The sequence below is a fragment of the Furipterus horrens genome, unplaced genomic scaffold, assembly GCF_987537825.1.
Source record: "Furipterus horrens unplaced genomic scaffold, mFurHor1.1.pri manual_scaffold_7, whole genome shotgun sequence".
NCBI lineage: Eukaryota > Metazoa > Chordata > Mammalia > Chiroptera > Furipteridae > Furipterus > Furipterus horrens.
The window spans coordinates 135,923,312-135,946,347 of NW_028327177.1; the positions used below are offsets into that span (position 1 = coordinate 135,923,312).

At 41.0% G+C, this 23,036-nt stretch overlaps 1 protein-coding gene across 1 annotated transcript in view; it reads right to left on the bottom strand.

The window, feature by feature from the left end:
• ULK4 (unc-51 like kinase 4) overlaps nt 1-23,036 on the bottom strand; it is a 311,468-nt gene that overhangs the window by 241,866 nt on the left and 46,566 nt on the right. The window contains exons 18-20 of the mRNA XM_090284953.1: nt 19,515-19,622; nt 14,400-14,483; nt 7,112-7,273 (exon numbers count right to left, since the gene is read on the bottom strand). Of these exons, the coding sequence (XP_090141079.1) occupies nt 7,112-7,273; nt 14,400-14,483; nt 19,515-19,622 (354 nt within the window). The remainder of the gene's footprint in view (nt 1-7,111; nt 7,274-14,399; nt 14,484-19,514; nt 19,623-23,036) is intronic.

A 23,036-nucleotide genomic window follows, 5' to 3' on the forward strand; every position in this document is an offset into this window, starting at 1 on the left:
AAGCTAGAGGGGCCCTCTCCAAGCGTTGTCTCTTGGGAGTGAGACAGAAAGAGGTGAGTGGCAGAAAAAGCACAAGGAAGAGTCTTCAATCTTTTATGTCTGTGCTGCTCAAATTTTTCAAATACATGCCTATTATTTTATTAGAATATTAATGATATTCCAATGCCATGACTGTATTAGACATTTCAAGGTTCAATATTTTCCTCTGTTTTTACTGTATAAAAATTAAAGGTGTGGCGGTTTTGAACCCTTTCTGTGAGATAATATTTGATGGGAATTCATTGAAGTACAAATCTTCAACACAAAAAAACATTACTATATGAAAATAAACATTTACAGGAAAAGTTCACTTTATTAATAATGTAGATATGTACTACCATTTCTGAAGTTACTACGTAAACAAATACACTGAAAACTGAACATTTGCAAAGTATTAAATATATATGGTTCCTAAAAAAAAAAAAAAGTGTCCCTTTCCTCACGGAAATAATTATCCTATGGGACACTTATAAAAGTCTTGCCTTAAGAGTCATTCACAAACCCATATCCCACATTCACTGGAGCATCCACTCACAATAGCCAAAGTAGGGAAACCACCTAAGCATCCAGCAGCAGAGGAATATGCATAGATTAGAAACGTGGAATAGACATACAACAGAACGTTATTCAGCCATGAGAAAGGAGAAAACCCTGCCATTTGCGACAACGTGGAGGGGACCTTGCAGGCATGATGCTAAGTGAAATCAATCAGACAGAGAAAGACAAATACTGTAGGAAATCACTTGTACACAGAACCTCAGAAAGCTCACCCACAGGGACTAGAACGGTGGTTGTCAGGGGCCAGAGGGGGAGGGAAACGGGGAGATGCTGGTCAAATGGCACGAACTTTGGGTTCTAAGATGAGCAAGTTCTGGGAATATAATGTCGAGTATGGTGATCATAGTTAATAATATGCTAGCATATATTTGAAAGTTGCTAAGACAATAGATCTTAACTGTTCACCACAAAAGAAGAGATGACAGTGATGTGATGTGATGTAATGGGGGTGCGGGCTAACACCATGGTAGCAACCATCTGCAATACGGAAGTACCAGATCACGATGCTGCACACCCAAACTTACATAATGTTATATGTCAGTTATATCTCAATAAAGCTGAAAAAATAATCACTGACTCCATTTCTAACATGTACCCAAAATTTGTATGCATTTACAGGTAGTCATATCGGAATGAAATTCCATGATATAAACTCTACTTTGAACAGCTTTCAAATAACATTTCAGCCTCTCCTCTTTCTTCCAAGGCAGCTATGGATGGATAAGTTAGATATCATGGTTCAGAAAACTAAGAAAGTCAGGTTCTTCACGTCTAAAACCCACTTGTGTAAGTTTCAATAGAAAAGTAGCAGCTAACATCTGGAAACGGGAACGTGGAAAATAGATTCACTAAAAACAAATCTGCTTTTGAAAATGAAAGTTTTAAAATTTCATTTGCAATAAATCGAAGAATATTGTTGTTTATCGAATTAAAACAGAATTGTTTTACTATTTTAATAATCCAAGGATTTAAAAATAACATTTTAAATGGAGTCCTTAAACATCAGGCTACGATCATAACCTTTCAAGCGAATTAAGGAATCTCCCAGCAATGACTTCAATACAGAGAAACAGTAAGTCTCTTCAGCAAAAATGACTTTCTATCAATATAAAATCCGTACCCAATCATGATGGCGACATTTCGTGATGAATGACCTGTCAAGACTACTACTAAGTGTGCTCAAAGCGATATAAGGGCAACGGGAATGGTCTCATCTTCAGAACGCTGCTCAGACACCCACGACTTTGCTTTTCACTGGTCACTCTGGATAGCAAACCCGGTGGGAGCTTCACGGAGGCTTAAGAGCACATTAGTGCTTCTAGTTTCCGAATCAAAAAGAAAAGAATCAAAGCTCAAGTCTGATTTTCAGTGATTTGGTTCTGAAGTATTTACTTTCTAAAATAGAGACGACATCCTTAAACTGTTCAAAATTCACTTCCAAATTTGCTTCAAAAAGAACATTGCATTACCTCCGGAATTTCTGAGTCTATTTAATAAAGCTTTCCAAGAAACAGACTGATTCAGAAGAGAAGGCTGCGTATCTATTAGCAACATGCACAGAATCACCATGGAGTAAGCAATTTAAGAATCATTATTTTTCATCTTTTGAATGATTTTTTTTTTTGACGTCATGTCAAAATTACGTTGGGAGCTTTTTTAAACTACACACATTCTCGTCCAACCCAAGAGATTTTAAGCCACGTGAGAACACGGGCAGGGAGTGGAAAGAGAAGAGAAAGTAATCCGTGCTGCTTAGAAAAGCTCCCGCCTGCCCTGCAAAATCCTTCGCCTCCTACACCCTCCAGCTCTGCACTGCAGTAACTGGGACCATCGCGTTAGCTCCCCCGCGGGGGCCAGTTCACTCAATCCGCTCCTGCGGATCGGGTAGTCAGTGGGGCCGAGAGACGATGAGGACAACTGAGTCAGAAGATGAGCAACAGGGCAGCAGATCCTGACAATTTCAACTGGGACAAGGAGGAGCAGGTCGGGGCTGTGACACTGAGCCACGCTGCTCCAGCCAGTGACTGTGCATTGCTCGGTCAATGGCTGCCTGCCGAGCACTTGGCACGTGTGCGCAGAGGGAGTGAGAGGAACAGCAGTGTTCACAGTGATGACGGAAAACACAGTGAGACACGAGGGGCCGGGGACGTCCTAACAGAGAAGGTGACATTAAACTGAGGCCTGAAAAATGAAGACTCCGTCACTTGAAAAGCCAGCAGACAGCATCCCAGGCACCGGGCACAAAAGGGGGAAGGACCAGAGGCAGAAAAATGCTTAGGGGCCAGAAATTCTAGAAAATGTCAGACCACAAGCAGTGAGCGAGGGAATGAATGAGCGTTACGAGGTGTGGAAAAACAGGCAGGCAGGGGCCAAAACACCCAAGATCTTGAAGGTCGTGTGAAGAACCCGAACTTATCACAGGGATCACTTTGTAAGGTACTACGACTGTCTAATCACTACGTTGTACACCTGAAACTAATACAATGTCGTGTGTCCACTCTAATTAATTAATGAATTCTGCTCTTTATCACCAAACTGGTACATGAACCTCCAGGGCGCGTTCCTGAGCGGTAAATATGAAAAAAGAACACGAGAAAGAAATTCAGCTCCTTACGGCCTCCTGGGAAGGAAGCCATTGTCATCCCTGCTAAGAATGTGCCGCTAAGAATGTGTGTGAAGTGACGTCAGAAGGGATCGTTTCAGTTTCTATAACTTCAGTATTTGATAAATCCTCACATACGTCTGTTTATAGGACAGGTGCACCTTTCTTAGGATTATGATGTTAGAATAGCTCTGCTTTGGGACTCCCAAACAATCACCTCAAACTGTATTCTGCATTCCACTTGGGCGACTTTTCCTTGCATCCCAGGAAACAGGCTCCTTCTCAACCTTTGCAGGAAAAGTCCTAACTTGCAATCAAAAGACATGGCTTCAGTGTAAGTCATGAGCAAAACATGGTCCTGATTTCCCAGGAGTTTACAATCTATAAGGAATTATAATAAAATAAGCTAACTTAACTATTGTATCACACTATGCAAAACATGCTAACTGCTCTAAACACCAAATCTTATCCTAAAGCTGAAAGCACCAGCCAGTTCTGAACTTCTACCTAGTATTTTACATAAAATATTAATAATCCTTGACGGAAAATGGTGGAAAGCTGTTGAAAAGTTTCAGCAGCGCAGAGAGAGGAGATGTGACTTTGTGACATTCAGCCTGTGTGGGGAACAGAGTTCGTGGAGCATCAGACCAGCCATGGGAAGACCAATTAGGAGGCCACGCCAGTGGTCCAGGTGACAGGTGGTGGTAGCCTGGATTGTGGGGGTAGAAACGGAGCTGCAGAGAGGCAGGTAGATCTGAGAGGTACTCAGGAGTTAGAATCACAGCACAGGCTAATTAGCCGGATGGAAACAGTGACGCGGAAGGAGTTAAGGGAAAGGACAGTATCAAAAATGACACCTAACCCTTCGTTGTCCTTAATCCGTCTTTTCTTCGCTTCCTCTCCCAAGGTGAACATGTCAGAGTCTGAGGAAAGGTGGCAGCAAGGGGAAAGCGAGTCCTGAGCCCAAGTGGCCAAGGACGCAGAGTGATGGTGGCAGGGAGACAGAGGATGACACAGAGGACGCGGCCAGAGTGGGTGGTTCTGTCACACGGAATAAATAAATTAGCCGATGGAAAAAGTCAGTAAATATATTGAGAATAATGGGAGCAAGATTTCTCGTTGTCTGAGAAGGGATTTAAAAACACAGAAAGAAAGGCTAGAAAGACTCCTGAGGTACTGGATTAAAGTTGGGAGTATCAATGTGAATGCGTGAGTCTTGTTCCAAATATGTACAGTGACATATATATACACACATATATATATTACACTGTATACAGTATACAGTATATGGTATTTTCTAGTTCTGTATTAAGAAAGCCTGGGTACAATGACACCCACAGTGGCAAGCACGGAGGATACCCAGATCTTGATTCTAAATACCAAGGCTCCTTGGAGACATGATGGACTCCAGGGCGAGCAGAAAGAAAGCACAAAATTAGCCCAGAACATTACATGGTGTCAAAGAGTAAGGAAAAGCTGACACAATCATAGAAACAGGTGAACAGAACACAGAAGCCAGCTCCGAGGGTCACCCTGGCCAAACCTAGGATGACTTGAGCAACCAATCAATAAATCATAATGATGGTAGTATCACACCACAACCCATTGGATAAAACAGCCATCCATGACCATAATGATGTAAATACACACAAGCAGAATTCCAACCGATACCGAAGGCCCGGCCCGTTTCTGTGCAGCTCGTGAGCTGTACAGTATGAATGATCTTAACATTTCCAAAGGGCTGCAGAAAACAAAACAAGAAGAAGATGTCACAGAGACGGCATGTGGCCTACAAAGCACAAGATATTATCTGGCCCTCTATAAAAAATATTTGCCAACCTACCATATAAAAAGAAAGACACAAAGAGACAGTCACGACAGGGCAACCATCCGGCAGCATCTGGTACAGGTAGGACTCCTCAGCGGTGCACCAGACAGGCCCCAGAGTGAGCCCCGCCCTCCAAAATAAAAGCCCTGTATTCTTTAAGATAGTAAATGAGATGGAGTACACAGGAAGGCTGAGGAACTGTTTCATATCGGAACACTAAAAGACATGAAAACAATGCACACGTCACACATGATACTGAATAGGATCTTGGAGCAGAAAAGAAAAAAAAATAAAAGACCTTTAGGGGACAATCAGCAAAATTTCAGTAAAAAATTAAGTATTTAGATGAATGCTAAAAACAGAATACAAGAAGCCCAAGATGAAAAAGTGAAGCTTAATGTGTCAGGTGAAGAAAGGTCTAGAAGGTACAAGACCTTGGTGGGAACAACTGGAAAAAGCTTTGCCAAGAAAAACAAACCATGCTGATATAAAGATAAATATGAGAACATTAACCCAATTACAGCAAGACAGGTTTTATGAAAGGCCCAGGATTAAAATGGATGCCTTAAGATATGATTCTAAGACACTTGGAGAAAGTTCTCTGGTATATACTTTGTAACTCCGGAATTACTCACACCATAATTAGGTTTTGTAATTTTGAAATCATGGGGCTCCTGAAGCAGAGGGGGTGTGTGTGTGTGTGTGTGTGTGTGTTTACTCTGCATGTGTGTGTGTAATGGATTCTATGTATCTTTTGCTTAGTGATATTCAGTGTGCAGGATTGTTAGCCCTTGATCTTCAAAATAACATAGGTAAATGTAAGATAAGAACTGAAACACGTCCATTACAGATCACAACAGGATCAGCCTCAGTGACATCTGTAGGACAGAGAGCAGATTGGCTGAAGAGGAAATGGGCCAGAAAGGAGCAACCATTTGTGACAATAATGCTTTATAAACAAGTATGGCTGTGAAGGGCGTGTGTGCATGTGTGTGTGCGCACGCGCGTGCGTGCATACGTGTGTGTGTGTGTGTGTGTTGAGGCAAAGAACACCTGAATGCTGATTAGAAGGCTCTAGAAGGTAAGTACAGGTTACAGATTTAGGAAGTAGCAAAAATAACCATGTGAGCTAGGTTCCCAACAAAGGGAACAGGAAGATCTGGAGAAACACGAGAGGTCTGTCTCCCCCAGGAGACGGGACAGTCCATCAGTTGCAACAGGAAGGAAAGAACTGAGAGAGGACAGGTGTCTGTGTAAATACATGTAGTGACAGGGCAGATGTCAGTGCGGACAAGTCCATTGGCTGTTTTCCTTTTTCTCTGGGAAGTGTCGGGAAGGTCACCGATTGAAGACGCAGGAGGAGAATGTGGGATTAGAGATTTAAGGAAAGAGGCTAAGTTACGAAGCCGCCATGGTGCAAAGCGCAAGAATAAGCAGACGAGAGAAATTCTGCGACGTCGCCATATCATGTAGAGAGTTCAGGTGAGACTAGTGATCCAAAAGAATATTTCAACAAGTTATATGAGAAAGGGTTGTTCTGGTTCACAAGACTATTATCTGATACGACCATGTCAGCACATCTTCATACATAAGTCTCCTTTATACCAAATTATTATGACCATGTGAGCAAAGCAGTAGGCAACCAATCAAATTCCAAAACCTGAAAAGCCACAGATGCCTGAAAATGAATTCATGTGAACCACAAGATAAACCCTCTTAATACAAAATCTGAAAGAGGGAGCTCACAGAAAAAGTCAGGGTGCAGTAAAAACCTACCAAACCAAATCCTGTCCCCCATCCACTGTCACAGATCTTCTCCGCTGTCACCTCCGAGTAGTTTCAAAACCATAATATCATGGGCCCACAAGGTCCTAATAGAATTTCCTGACAGTGCCAAGGTTTGCCAGCCCCTGTTTTGAAAATTCTACTTCAGGAGAAATTCAAGTTATTTTTCTCACCACCTAGTCCTCTGGGATTTCAGTTTCCTACTTATTCAATTAAATGAACTCTATTTCTGGCATAGCTTTGGCGAACGTGGTGCTTAAACATACACAAACGTAGCTACAAAAGATGCTCCGTCTCACCGATATCGCTGTTATCCTAAGAGAATCCACAGAGGAATGTTTGAACAGGTACCATAAAACAGGTCCGATTTCTCCCGTAATGAAGCCCTGAGCCTGAGCGGAAAAGGTGGTGCAGACATTTTCAACAATCTTCGCTGCCATGTGGTTCACAACACGTTCTTCCTGGAGAATGAGAGAGCGGAGAACAAGATCAGAAGGGTATTATTTAGTATGAGAAACACGCGTGCCATGTTTTTCGTAACTACTACAAATAAAGGCCCACTACCAGGAGGATAGTATCTGTCCATGGATGTGTTAGGTATTTTAGAACATGTGATCATTCTTTCAGGCAATTGTGATACTATTGCCAATGACCTAGCATAATAGAATTCTATTTTAATTAGAAGGCTGAAATAATACAGAAAAAAAAAACATAAGCATAACAAAATTGGAAGATAATTTTGAAGTCATAAGGTGTAGGCAGAACAATCCTAAAAAGTCACTCAGGGCTGGGACTGATTGGCCAAAGGCCACCTAAATATGGGGTATTAAGGAAAAACCCTAAGAAAGGTACAGCTTCAGTGGTGTGATCAAACTAACCCTAAAAGCTGTTCTGGACTGTCTAACAATGCTTAAAATCTAGCCTCCAAAGGATCAAACCATTTCCAAGTAACTCAAATGAGTCCAAGAAAAAGGACAAAGGTACTTGAAAGAATTCAGGAAAGCTCCAGCACCCAACAATATAAAAATCACAATGTCCGACATCATAATAGCACACATGCAAAGAAGCAGGAACATATGACTCAAAAGAATAAGAAAAGTCAATCAATAGAAATGACACGTGATAGGATTAAAGCAAAGTGTTAAAATGGTTATTATAAATATAGACCATATAGTAAAGAAGGAAAAATAAAGTATAACATGATAAAGAGAGAAACAGAAGATACAAGTGACCCGTATCAAAAGGCTAGAGATAAACAATATAACTTTCTATAGGAAAGATATACTAGACTGGATGAACAGACTAGGCTCTGCAGAGTAAATGATGAGTGAACCCAAGCAGAAGAAACAAAGAAAAATCATACCAAGGCAAATCATAACCAAATTGCTAAAAACCAGTAATAAAATGAAACCTTAAAAGCAGCTAGGAAAAAAGACCCATTATGTAGCAAGAAACAACAATAAGGATGAGAGATGACTTCTGGTCAGGAACTAACCAGAAGACAATGGAACAATGTGTTTAAAGCACTGTAAGGAAAAAAAAAAAAAAAAAAAAGATAAACAACATCTTTCAAAATTAAAGGTAAAGATGGGGAAACAGAGGTTGGTAAAAGGTTACAACATTCAGCTACAAGACGGAATAAGGTGTGAGGATCTAATGTAAAACAGGGCGACTAGAGATGATAAGATTGAATAATTGAAATTTGCTAAAAGAATAGAATTTAAATGGCCTCAACAAATAAAGGTAAACATGCGAGGTGATGGATGTGTTAATTAACTCAGTGGAGGAATGCTTTCAAAATGTATACAGAGCCATAAAATCATCACTTCATACTCTTGAAATAGCTTACAATTTTATTTCTTGGTTATACCTCAGTAATACCGAAGACAAAACAAAAACATGTAGAGGTAAAATGTACAATAATAGAGGGAGAGGGGGGAGGTGGGCAGCGCAGGGGAGAGCAGTGGGGGGAAAATGGGACAACTGTAACAGAACAACAATTAGAAAATGAAAACAAAGGTGCAATAATACATTTGTTGAGAAAGGCTAGAAGGGCCGTAGTACTAGACGCGCTATGGGATAGGCTCTTATGTGATATATACGTATACAAATTGGCATACCCAGTAAATTCTGCTGTGAGGTTGTTTTAAAGGTTCTTGCATATTATCTATGAGCCTGTATAGCATTACTGAAAGGTCAACTGTGATGTGAGAGATAGGTACTCAAAAATTATAATCTAATAAAGGATATAAAATCAAATCATTAAAAAGTCTATTAATCTAAAAGAAGGCAGGAAAACAGAAAAAGAACACAAAAAAGGACAAATAGAACACAAATTGCAAGCCTACAGATTTAAACCCCATAATTTCAACAATCACAATAAATATAAAGGTCTATATTCACTAATTAAAAGGCAGAGATTCTCAAATTAGATTTTTTTTTTTAAAGCAAGACTCAAATGTAGACTGTTTCCAAGAAAACCCTTACATATCAATTCACAGATAGGTTAAAAGTATAAGAATGGAAAATGATATACCATACAAATATGTATTTAAAAAAACCCTAGAGTGGCAATATTACTTCAGATTGCAAAGCAAAAAATATCTTCAGGGATAATGGTCATTTCACAATGATACAAGAGTCATTTAACACAATAATATAACAATCCTAGATATTTATGCCCCTAATAACAGAACTTCAAAATATCTAAAGCAAAAATTGATCAAACTGAGAAAATAAACAAGACAAATCCACAATTTCAGTTGGGAAATTCAATATACTTTCTTAATAACTGACAAAACAAGTAGCCAGAAAGTCAGTTAGGAGAGCACTATCAACCCATTTTGGTATTTAAGTCTACTCAAAAAAAGGAGAAAACACATTCTTTTCAAGATCACATGAAACATCACATGTTAGACCACATTCTGGACCACAAAACATGTCCGAGTAAACTCTCTATTCACAGATTAATCTGAGATGAATCTCAGACTTCAATGTAAAAGCTAGAACCAAAAATCTTCCAGAAAAGATTATAAAGAATTTCAGGACTATCCTGAAGTAGGCAAAGGGAAGGGGGGAGTCACTAAGAATAAAGAAAAAAATTGTTAAATTCAACTCCATCAAAATTGGAAATTTCTGCTCATAATGACCCTATTTAAGCCTCATAGTGTCTTAAACTGGGAGAAAGTATTTGCAATATATACACACTAAATATCTGAGCATTTTATATGTTATATATCAATTAAAATATTTAAAAAGATGTTACAGTATTATATGTATAATATAATCTTATGTGTGTTTAAGAAAAATATGCGTATATACATATTCTAATAAAGGAAGAGCACAGAAAGATATACAGGACTCTGTTCATCGTGATTACAATCAGAGGGGATTATGGGGATGGGGTCCATTAATTCTACTTTAGACATTCGTACATTGTTTGGATTATTGTAGTATGTGTGTTTCTTTTCAGCCCAAATTTATATATTTTTCATTAAAAAATATTTTTTTCTAAAATGAGAAAACATTGAATTCTATCTGTGTTCAAGCCACAGTTCTACACTCTGCTAGCTATGTGTCCCCGGGTACTTCCATCTCTGTGACTCCGCTGCATCACCTATAACACAGAGATAATAAAACAAACAGTTTTGAAAATTAAACGAGACAACGTACATGAATACTTCATCTAGGTCATAAAACGTGGTAAATTCTCAATGAGTTAGCTTTCCTTCCTGTTATGATTAACGCCATAGAGTACGAATCGTTAAGGCTGCTCGGAAAGAAGTTGCAGAGATACCTGCGCGTCCTCGAACTTGGACACACTGCACTTCTCAGAACGAGCACTGGGAGGAAGGCCTCCTGCCCCCTCCTGAGGTTTCCTTCCATGCAGCTAGGATGCATTCATGCAACCCTTTAACTACCTGTTCCTCTACTCAACTCTACCCCAGGGGCAATAAAACGCTTCATCTAGTTGGCAAATTTGAAAAGAATGAACTGGGCATGCTCAGAGCTCCGCTCACCTGCCCCCTTCTCCCTGCGCATAGGCCCAACCCCCCCCCCCCCCGCCAAGCTGTCTTCTTGTCCTACCCCGCCCCCATCATAGTCCCTGGATAGGGACTCTGGAGAGTTTCGCTGTATCTGGGGGGTGCTCGGACTCCCTAACGTGGGAGTTCGACTGAAGGAAGCCCACTTGCCCATAGATAGAAGCTCCCTGCTCCCCCCTAGCTCTCAGGACGTGCGCACACGCCATTTCCGTCCCAAGGGCCTTGCTCCTTCGTCTCATTTCTGAAACTTTTCCCCTGAACGTGCGGGGACAGGGAGTATGATGCGGGATCTCTCAAAACCCTTACCATGGGCTTCACGTCACGATGGTCAGTTTTTCCCTGGAACACTCACTCCGAGGACCAGAACCCCACAACTACTCCAGCACCGGGGTTGGAAAGGCGCTGTGTGCCCATAAACTCGTTCTCCGAACTCAGCGAGACGGTCAGGCCAGTTCAACTCGCCGCCCCCTGAAGGGAGCCACCCCAGCCCCTCCGGGATCCCCAGTGGGACCCCCCACAAGCGCTAAGATTGATGCTATTTTCTGCTTAATTTACGCTTCGGAAGAGATAACCGAACTGAACTAATACCTGTCATTTAACGCCAAGACCTGTTTCATCATCTCATGAGGATAAAAGCTACGATGATTAGAAAATGATCCCATGCAATAAGCCTGTGATAATTAGGCTTTTAATGAATGGCTGTACTAGGCTTTAATGGAGTTAAGTAGGTCTGATGTATTGCAGGCAGTCTTAAAAAAAAGAACGTTTTCCTGCCAATATAATTATAATCTATAGATGCCTATTTTTCCAAAAGAGAATAACAAAATTAACATCTAAAATATTGACGTTAGTTATTTGTAGATTTAGCATAGCTAAGATCTTTCTTCGAAAGGCTTCAAGGTACCTGGAGTTTATTTTACATAGTTTATTGTTTTAGTAACTCATGCAATCAAGATAATAGGATTTTCATTTCTTACAATATAGCGAGCTAGATTATCTAAACAGCTCTAGCTCTCTAAAAGCAACTAAAAATGCTAGATAGAAAATAAGAAAATAAACAAACAAGCCTTCTTAAAAGCATCAAATTCTTGAGCAAGCACCAAATTCTTAGGCCAGTGGCTGCAGGCAGGAGCCCTGAGAGGCGCCCAGAGCGCCTCAGCCAATGTCTGTCCCGAGAGCACTGGCCAGCGTCATGGACAAGGGCAATGGGGGCGGGGGGGGGCACAGATGAGGGCCCCCGCGAGAGGGAGGCCAGGGGAAGACCCCCTACCCCCGGCCTGGCCCCAGTGGCTGTGACCTAGTATAATAGGTGGGAGTAAGGAAGAACTCTCCATTTCCCTGACTCCCCGGGAGGGGAAGCCCGAGAGAGGCGAAAGGAACCCCGGCTGCCCTGACAGCTGACTTCTTTCTTAATGGCAGCTAAAGCAGCCAGGAGGCAATGAGACAATATCTTCAATCGCTACGTGCCAGCCTAGAATTGTATTCGCAAACAGGCATGCAGTTCAAAAACAAGAGCAACAGAATAACCACGGAAGGAATAAGAGGAATTGCTTTTTAAATTAAAAACAAAAACAAGAAGACGATAATGGAAAAAATGAACATAAAACAGAGGAAACAAGTAGCAAAAAACAGGACGGCAGCTACAAATCCAATCAAACCGACCACTGCAATACATTTAAATGGACTACATACTACAGTTAGGAGAAAATGAGTATAAAACAGAAGTGTAAAAATACAACTGCACGAGGAGGCACATCAAAAATACAGTTATTCGGGTAGAAATGCTAAAAATAAGAGAATGAAAAAAGATACACCGGTCAGATCTAACCCGAGGAAGGATAGTATAACTATGTTAATGTCAGACAGGTATTCTTGGACAAAAAGCCTTAATGGTGCTTTTTAAAGTTCATAATATAATGATAAAGATTTCAGTAAACCAAGGGAAAAGCAATCTAAATTTTCTATGTATCTAATAACTAATATTCAAAATACATAAAAGCAAAATTCAACAAAATTGCAATCCACCAAAGAAGGCAGTTTAAACATATATCTCAGGAGCTGATGACACAGACAAAAACCAATGAGCACAGATACGAAAGATTTATATCTGTATCTATCTGTCTATGAGATTAACAAGCCTGACCTAATGGGCAGGAAAAAAAGACACATTATTCAATATCATTCTTTTATAGTTATTAACAATAATTTAATAACAATGCACATGGATATCAAACATTCTTTATATTATATATACAATGAAAAATGAGAGGAGGAGGAGAGAGATATTTAATAAAGGATACAACCTCGTGAACTAGAATTAATAATCTTTTACTAGGCATTAATCTAAGTTTTAAAAATTGAGGAAACTAAGTTTTTAAAATTCCTTTTACACTATGGAAAGAATTCCTAGAGACCTCCTTTCTCCTTGCATTCCTCTATTCGGTTCTTTTGCATTTATTTACTTGACATATTTTTCCGATTTATATCTTTATCTTATCTCCCATAACAGATAGGGCCTGAGTGTGGATAGAAACATCCCCCTCTTCATCTGTGGGCCCCCAAGGGTGCCCAGCTGGAAGCCTGGAAGCCTTGGATGATACCTGCACATGTCTTTTGAGTATAGATAAACATGCCTTAACTGTATTATTGATGAGATAATATGTACCGCTTCGTTCGTATCCCGTAATGAGGACTGCATACCAATCCTACAGGCTACAAGGCGTTCAAACTTCATCTCAGGATCATCGGGGGAAAACCTGGCAGGGTGTTTCACACTTGAAACATTTAAAACATTATTCCATTACCAGGAAGTAGTAACTCAAAAGGAAGCTGTTTACTGTGACATTTTTTTTTTTCATTCCTTAAGGAATGTTTTTAGCCTATGGCTTTGCCTTGGGTGAAATAATGTCAAACAGTTTAAAGCAAACAGAAAATGCCAACCTTTGAGGTCAGTTACTGAATTCTTACGAAGTTACGCACAGGAGCTACACAGACCGGTTGGTAGGTCGACAGCTGGCTGGTGTTCGGCCAATAGCAGCAGCGTCAGAAGGGATGTGAATACATCAAAAAATCACATCACATAATAAATACTACTTAATATTAAAATCAATGGATCCTAGTGGAAGTCTCCCTGTTTCTGAATTGCATAATGGCACCCTGATAAGATAATCAAGGAACTTTTGATTTTGAGGCTCACGGGAAATTCCCTGCATATACACACCTTGCTTACCAAACTGGTATATCAGTAACTTTCAAAGAGGGGGGTGGTTAAGAATATGCTATTGAGCGCTACTTAGGTTGTTTATATTTGCGATCATCTTTTAAAAAGCAGCACATTTTAAAAAGTGAATGAGAAAACCGGTTCATTGTTCCACACCTGCTCCACGGCAGGTCGCGGCTGAGGGTGGCTTGTCGGGATTATTTAAATTCAGGAGCGATACCTGGTTGACAAGCTCCCGCAGCGCTGCAGGCTACAGTCCCCGCGCAGGGCCTGCGGGGTTATCACAATTGAGGGAGTCTGCAGAGGACCACAAAGCGGCCTTACCCCTTCCCGAAGGCACCTCATTAGCACCGTGTAGGCCGCCAAGGGAACAGGGCAGCATTCTCTGGCGTTCTTTTTTTTTTCTTCCTAAAATGAAGTGGAAGAAAAGGCGGTGATGTGAACAGCACAGAAGAGAAAGGCACCGTTTCAAACACGCAGGCTCGCTAGAACGTATTCGTATTCTCTTTAAAGCACTATTTACTACCTGACAATTACGATCTGATCAGAGGTCCCTCACCGCACTGCACATACAGGGCCCTTCTATTTCTCATTATGTTAGAGATGATGTTGATACGCTCCCCTCGTCAGAAGCTAGATAAAGGGAACTCAGAAATGGCAACATGATCTGGCTGAGAGAGAAACCACTCTGTTGATAATTGTAGGTGATAATCCAGGGTGATTTGAAAGCACAGAATACACGGCGTTGGTAATAGCTCAGGATAATCCATAAACACAAGGAAAAGGCAGAATGTGACCCCAGGAAAACAATGTGCTAAACAAAAATAAGCCATTATAAGCAGCGGGCACACTTCTTTTAATGACGTCAGCAATAATTCTCTCGCGGAAGAACAAATTAGGGTAATAACCACAAGAACAGGCCCGCAGCACAGCAAATAAAATCACAAAATGAGTCAGGTGCCAGGCAGAAAGGTGAAACAATTTCATCTCTCTGAAGCCAAACCAATTAGGTTGTTTAGAGAAGACATTTTAGATTGTCCAGATGTCAGAACAGGGACCTTCTGGATCCAAATGAATTGTACACCACTGTTGAGGACGGCGGGGCATTAGAACCGCGCCCTTAATCACAGAAGTCCAGGCACATTCATGATCCAGACATTATCAGGTCAAGCTGCTCCAGCTCCAAATTCACTAATTCGGCACCCAATTTAACCTCCAAACACAACTGTCTTCCCCTCCAGCTCACTTATTCAAAGCGTCCGCCCACAACCTTCCTTGAACATCACTTGAGTCTGATCCTCCTTCCCCCCCTCACTCCTTTGCTTTCCCCCAAATCCCCCGTACCCTCCCCTCCCTGCTCTACCATTTAGCCGCTCCTGACAAGACCCTGACTCATCAACCTCTCCGTTCCCTTTGGCGTTCCCTTTCCCTTGTCTGGATGAGCTCAGCCTTGGAGGAAGCTGGGGCTCGTTCCTTCCAGGCCTACACTCAGGGATGTCTCCAAGATCACAGAGTCCATGAGTGACTCAGGATCAGCAGGCCCAGAGACCTTCAACATCACTCCTCAGGCCTGTTTCTCTCTCTTACCAGCTCCCTCTTTTCTCCTTCACAGAAATCAAGGAAGTCGTGAGACAGGAACTAACTTCCCTACACTGTAGCCGTCTGCTGCTGCCTGCGGGTAACAGGACAGTTTCCCCCTGGAATGTGGGACCGGGGTCCATTCCCAGCCCACCTTCTTCAGGGTCATTAGGTTATGGGTTAGCCCTTATTGTGCCTAAACTTTCAATGCCCTGTCCTCACTGCATCCTTTCCATTTCCTCCAGAATAGCCTCACCATCTCCCGCTTTCAAAATGGGGCCCCCATCAGCCCCTGTCCCTCCGCTTCTTGACACAACCCATCTCACGTAATGCTGACCCCCTCCGTTCCCTCATTTCCCACTGAACCCCAACACACTCCAGTCTGACTCTGTCTCCCCAACTCCAGGTTAAAAACAAAAACATAAATACATAAAATAGCTCTTGTCAAGTTACTGGTGACTTTCAAGTCACTCAATCCAGTGTGCTTCTTCTCGTCCTTTCCCTTGGACCATAAGCCAGGTTCACTCAGCCCTGCTGGTTTTCTCTTTCCTGAAACACCCTTTTCCCTCCCCTAGTTTTGCTCCTACTTCGCTGAGTCTCACTTCGGTTCTCAGAATCCTCCCTTACGATTTTCCAATCTAGTCTCCACGTTTGAACCAGAGTACTCTCTTTGGCATTTAAGTCAGATGACATCATTGCCCTTCCTTAAAGCCTCCATGATGTCCCCTTGCCCTTAGGATCAAGGCGAAGACAGGCAACTTGGCCAAGGAGCCCTTCATGACCCTGCGCCTGCCGGTCTCTCCAGCCCCGCCTCCTTGCTCACTTTCCCTGGGTCCCCCTGGCCCTGCCCTGGTGCTGTTCGTGCATGGAAAAAAGCACCTACTATGTGCCAGGGACTCTTCTAAACACAGATATATGAGCATGATAGATAAATTTCCTACTCTAGTAGTGCTCAGTGGGGACAGAGATTTAAGAAGTAGTAGTAAACAAAGCAAGGACGTCGAGAGAGTGGCAAGCGCTACCAAACAAAACATGGCAGGTGAGGTGTTAGTGGAAGACTGCGGGCTGGGTGGCTCCCTCTCTCCCTGCTTAGCGCCAGGAAGACTCTCTGAAGGGATCCACCTGAACAGAGAGAAAATGCGGACACCTGGGGGAAACACCGTGAGCAGGAGGAAGAGCAAGGGCAGAAGTGTGCCAGCAGGATCGGGGTGCGGTGTGGCCCGGGAAAGGTCGGTGTGGCTGGGGGCTGGGAGCCAAGTGGGAGGGAGGAGGAGGTCACAGAGGCACCAGGGGCACAGCCCGCAAGGGCCTGGAAGGCAACTGGAGGCATTTAGGACAATGACCAAGACAAGAAGCCCTGGAGGGCTGGGAGGAGCGACACTGGAGTCTCTCCTGTGTTTCTAACAGGCTCGCTCTGGCTGAAGTCCAGAAAACAGACTTTTACAGACACAAGAGTGAAGTAAGGAGACTGCATGGGAGTTCTTACAACAGGTCAGGTGAGAGATGATTATGGGCTGGACCAAAAACATGGCAAAAAAAGAATAACTGGGCTCAGGTGGAAGGCGTTCCTGACAAAAGAAAGAGAAAAATACATAAACGGTATCTGTGTTGCTTTATATTGAGTAGGCCAAAGAGTCCGTTATAGCTTTTCCATGTCATGGCTCTAGCAGTGCTCAGTTGTCTTGAACTACATTTGAAACAATTTTGCTAGATTGTACTGTGACAGCTGTCGCAACAGTGGGCATTTAAAAAAAAACATCAAAATTGGTGAATTTTTGTGTAGCCATTTTAATATTGAAGATGGAAGAAAATAAACAACATTTTTGGTGTATTATGCTTCATTATTTCAAGAAAGGTAAAAACACAACTGAAACACAAAAACAGTTTTGTGCTGTGTATGGAGAAGGTGCTGTGACTAATCAAATGTGTCAAAAGTGGTTTGCGAAGTGTCTTGGTACTATTGACATTTGGCCAAATACTTCTTTTCTGTGGGGCTGTCTGACGCATTGGAAGATGTTTAGCAGTACCCCTGGCCTCTGCCCACTAGAAGCCAATAGTAGGAGACAGCTGACATACTCAAAATATCCAAATCAATAAAGTTATTGGTGAAAGTGAAAAATGTGTCTTTTATTTTACGGAAGAAACGTAATGAACTTTGGCCAACCCAGTGACATCCTCTGCAGAGTCACGCTCTGGTCTTCTGTCCTCGAGCTTGTGATCCTGGGGTCCTGCCAGAGGACAGGGCTCAGCAGGACAGAGCTCAGGTCTGTTACCTACAGGATCGCTTCAGGTCAGTCTCACAAGGTCAGCACTGACTCGAGATTTTAAGGTTTACATATATTCAAAGTGACAATTCCACCAAAGCCTTCCTCTCATGAAAACATTGATTTTCATGGACCCAAGGGGAGAATTTCCTTTTCAGGTTTGCTATTATAAGAAGTGGTCAAATGTCATGGCCACAGACACGAGCTTAATTAAAACAGCCTCGCTCATATCCAATGAGGATAAGTACCAGGGCGAATGATTCTCTAGGCCTATTTTTAGAAACAACAGGAATATGATGCTGTATGATTCCATTTATGTAAGATTCTAGAAAACGCAAACTTGGCTATGAGACAGAGAGCGGATCAATGGTTGGCCGGGGGCAGGAAGAGGGGCAGGAGGAAGGGATGACAAAGAGTGCTGGGGGAACTTTTGGAGGTGACAGATATGGTCATTATCTTGACTGTGGTGACGGTTTTTTGATACACATATATCAAAATTGATCAAACTGGAATCTTTAAACATGTGCAGTTTATTGCATGCCACTTATGGCTCAATTAAGCTGGACGAAAATTTGTGTTTAATAAAAAAATAAAAAAAAAATTAGGCCAGACTCATAACTTAAATGAAAATATTTTTTAAAATATAAATGTATGAAAATGCCAATTTTTGTACACTGGAGGACAAAATGCCAGAAATATACCAATACTTTCCTAATTGACTGATACACATTCCAGATATCTATTAGAAGACTCAAACAAAGCGGCATATTCAAGGCAATTTTTTTTTTAATGATTTGCAGAAATGAAAAAGCTGATTTTAAATTTTATTCTGGCCTGTGAAGGGCCAGGAACAGCCTAACCATTTATGAAAAGAAACAATAAGGAGAAATTTGCTGAACCAGTTATCAACACTAATTATGAAGCTACATGATTTTAAATATTGACGTTTTATAACAATTATGGTGGTTGCCTAAAAACGATGATTGTCCAGAAAGTCAGTTTAACTTACGTACTAAGGATGCTCAGGCTATGTAACACTTAAGCAAGTTCTAGAACCAAAAAAATCCAAAATACAATGAGAACTTCCTGATTAACTTACAACTTACCAGTACATATTTACAACTCTCAAGAGTATTAAATGAAATGAATAACTCATAACTTACCAACACCTATTCAATAATATTCTAAGAAATACATTAATGAAACATTAAGTTTCCCTTTGTTGAATTCAATAGTACTTCCATATGGTAACTTAAGAAATGTCACATATTCTTACGGCCATGTTAAGGATTCAAAGATAGCAGCAAACTCAGGAGAACTTTTGGACTTTCAGTCCACTGGCTTTAAAATATGACCTGAGAATCTCCTATACTCAAAAGTAAAGAAGGCTGAGAGAGAGGGGAGATGACAGGCAGACAGACAGACACAGACAGAAAGACACCAATAGCCTCTCCCCTCCAGAAGTAAAATTACTCCGAAATTCCTGAGGCATGCTAGAAGGGGCAAAGTCAGAAAACTTTTATAGAATATTAATACCTGTCAGCTAGGATATGTCAGAACATGTCACAGAGCAACAGAGTTAATCATACGGTCTCACCTGGGTGGCTACAAGGTAGATCAGCTCCCCGAGGGTGGGTACAAGGCACTGTTTTAATTTGCTGTTCCTGAAGTTTTCCCGAATTAATTCAGTTAAGAGGGTAATTGCCTGAAAAGAGAAAAAAGTATATTATTCTACATGTACCTCTCAGTTCTTTAACATATGTGTAAAAGGCAAGACAATCTACAGAATTCACCTTCCGTTTTTAAGAACTAGTTTCGAACTGATTTTCAAAAGAGGAGACTTATTCCTGAAAAATAATAGGAACTCTCTCCAATGAAGGTAAAAACATATCCAGTAAAACAAACCCACATCTGGACAGCACTAATCAATTACCAAGCCCTTTCCCTGTATCACTGACCCTGTGAGGCAATGGGGGCTCTATCTGCAGAGACAGGAAACCCAGGATGCGAGGCCCGCAGCCCCCCATCCGGGCCACACCAACAGCCAGGGCCTGAGCTCAGGTTTTACCGTGCTGGGTCCCTCGTATGTTCCAGCACACCCTACTATGAAAAAGTCTTGCCTTGCATTAAACTTTTAAATGAGTCCTTCAAAAATCTGAAAGCAAAAATATTACACCACAGTTTCAATATAATCTACCCTGAAATTCAGCAGCATTTATCAAATGCAGTTAACTTCCTTGGAGTCGTGCTAAGAAAATCACACACACTCATTACCAGAAGTCATACACAAGAACACAGATCAGTGAAATCATGGTGTGACCAGGAAGTCGGGGAGCGTGGCTTCAGGACGATGCATAACTAAGGGTCCCGCTCTACGACGGAATAAATGTATATAAGACGGTGTGGGGACATGGCTCTGAAATGGTGTGGCTCCAAGTGTGGGGCACGGATAAGACGACTCCTTACCATCGACAAAGATAAAAGCACAAAAACTAAAAGAAAGGATTTTAAAACTTCCAGAGCAATTGGACAAGAGTAGGGAGGAGCAGGAGTTCCATGTGGCGTAAGCTGCAAAACAGTCATGGGGTGCAAGAACGCTTGTTGATGTGAAACAGCTTTATTAAGTTACAACTGACAAGGCCCTGGCTGCTGTGGCTCAGTGGATTGAGCGTTGGCCTGCGAGCCAAGTGTCGCTGGTTCGATTCCCAGTCAGGGCACATGACTCGGTTGCACGTCAGGTCCCCAGTTGGGGGAGCGAGTGAGAGGCAACCACACAGTGATGTTTCTCTCCCTCTCCTTCTCCTTTCCCCTCTCTCTAAAAAAATAAAAAATAAATAAACAAATAAATAAATAATTTTTTAAAAGTTACAACTGACATACAATAAATTGGATATATGTAACGTGTACACATAGACACAACTGACACAGGTGTATACATCTGTGAAGTCATCGCCACAACTAAGACAGCAACAGCCCCAAGTGCCTCCTCCAGTTCCTTGGGTAATTCATCCCTCCATCCCACTCCCCTCTCCTCCTGTGACAGCCACCAATTTACCGTCTGTCGTTAATTCACATTTTCTAGAGTTTATGTAAATGAGATCATATATGATGTATTCCTTTTGTGGCTTCTTTCATGTGGCATAATGCATTTGAGACTCACCGATGTTGTGGCATGTAGCAATGGCTTGTTGTTTTTCGTTGCTGAGTACTATTCCCTTCTGTGGATATACCACCATGTATAACTACCCCCATACACGACCTTATACAGTAAGTCCTATGCATGAAGTGGCTCAGGAGAATAGGGGAATCACATACAGCACAGTGGCCATGGCAGCAGGTCACTTCTATTTAGTTTTCCTTTTCCTTTGACCCCCCCACTGGTGATTCTCTAGCATTAGATCGAACCATCTGAAATTAATAATATTCAGCCATTTTTCTGACCTACAAAAACAGCAATTTGTCACCAGCACACCTACCCTAAAAAATGGCTAAAGAAAGTATTCTAAAGAAAAAAGAAATGATAAAAGAAAATCTTGGAACATCAGGAAGGAAGCAAGGTCATGGTAAATAACAGGCAAAAATATAGGTAAATACAATAGGTTCTACTTCTATTAAGTTTTCTAAGTTATGTTGGATTGTTGAAGCAAAGATAAAAATGTCAGATTTGGCTTTAACGGTACTTAGAGGGTATATTTAAGGCAATTATAGAAAAACAAGGGAGGTTAAAGTGTTGAAAAGGGACGTAAGTTTTCTCTACTTCACTTGAGCTGGTAAGATGATGCACTGCACAGGCAGAATGTGATGTTACATATAATTACATACATGTATATTATATGTGTGTTATGTGTAAAATACCTAGAGCAACCGCTAAAAATCTATACAAACACCTATACTGAAAAACATTAAAAATCAAAACAGAGTTATAAAAATAGTTCAGTAACTCATACAAAAGCAGAAAAAAGAAAAACAAAATAGCAAGAACAAACAAAAACAAATAAAATGGCAGATTTAAGGTAAAGCATCAATCATTACATTAAATGCAAATGGTGTAAATGGAATAATTAAAAGACAGAGGTGAATTAAGAATATCACCCTGCTGGTTGCCAGAGCGGAGTGGGTAGGGGGATGGGTGAAAAAGGTGACGGAGAATCTAGTCAATAACTTTGTTTGGTGACAGATGATGACTACACTCAGTGCAGTGATCACACTGTATGGTACACAAAGGTCAAATCACTATATTTTACACCTGAAACTACTATAATAGAACAACTATACTTAAATTAAAAAATAAAAAGGAGAAATTCAAATACTAAAAAATAAATAAAAATAAAAAGATGACCCAAGTATATGCTGTCTACAAGAAACTCACATTAAATATAATGATAAAAGCAGACTGGAAGTAAAAAGATAGGAAAAAATATAGCCTGGAAGCAGTAATCAAAGGAAAGCAGGAATGGCTATATTAAGTTCCCATAAAGTAGACTTCAGAGCAAAGAAAATTACCAGAGACCAACAGAAACATTACATAATAATAAAAGGGTCAATCCACCAAGAAAAACACAGCAATCCTAAATGTGTACACACCAGACAAAGGAGCTGAAAAATATATGAAGCAAAAACTGCCGGAACTATAAGAAGAAACAGACAAATCCACAATTATTGTTGTAAATTTCAACACCCTTCTCTCGACAACTGATAAAACAACTAAGCAGAAAATAAGCAGACATCAAAAGGATATAATTAAAATAACACAAACTATCATATCTCACCCGGTATGAAATAATTATTTGCAGAGAAAGTCCCAAGAATCTAAAGAAAATCCCAAGGATTCCTAGACTAAGTTTAGCAAGATCACAGGATACAATATCAACATTCAAAATCAACTCTATTTCTACATATTACCAATGAACACGTGGAAATTGATAAAAATATCATTTACAATCACTAAAAAAACAATTAAATACTCAGGTATAAATCTAACAAAGCTTGCATAGGATCTGTATGCTGAAACCACACAATGTTGTTTAAAGAAATCAGAGAAGATCTAAATAGATAGAGATGAATTGGGTGTGTGCATATTTTATTTTCTGTATATTATGTTTTGACATCTTAAAAATAC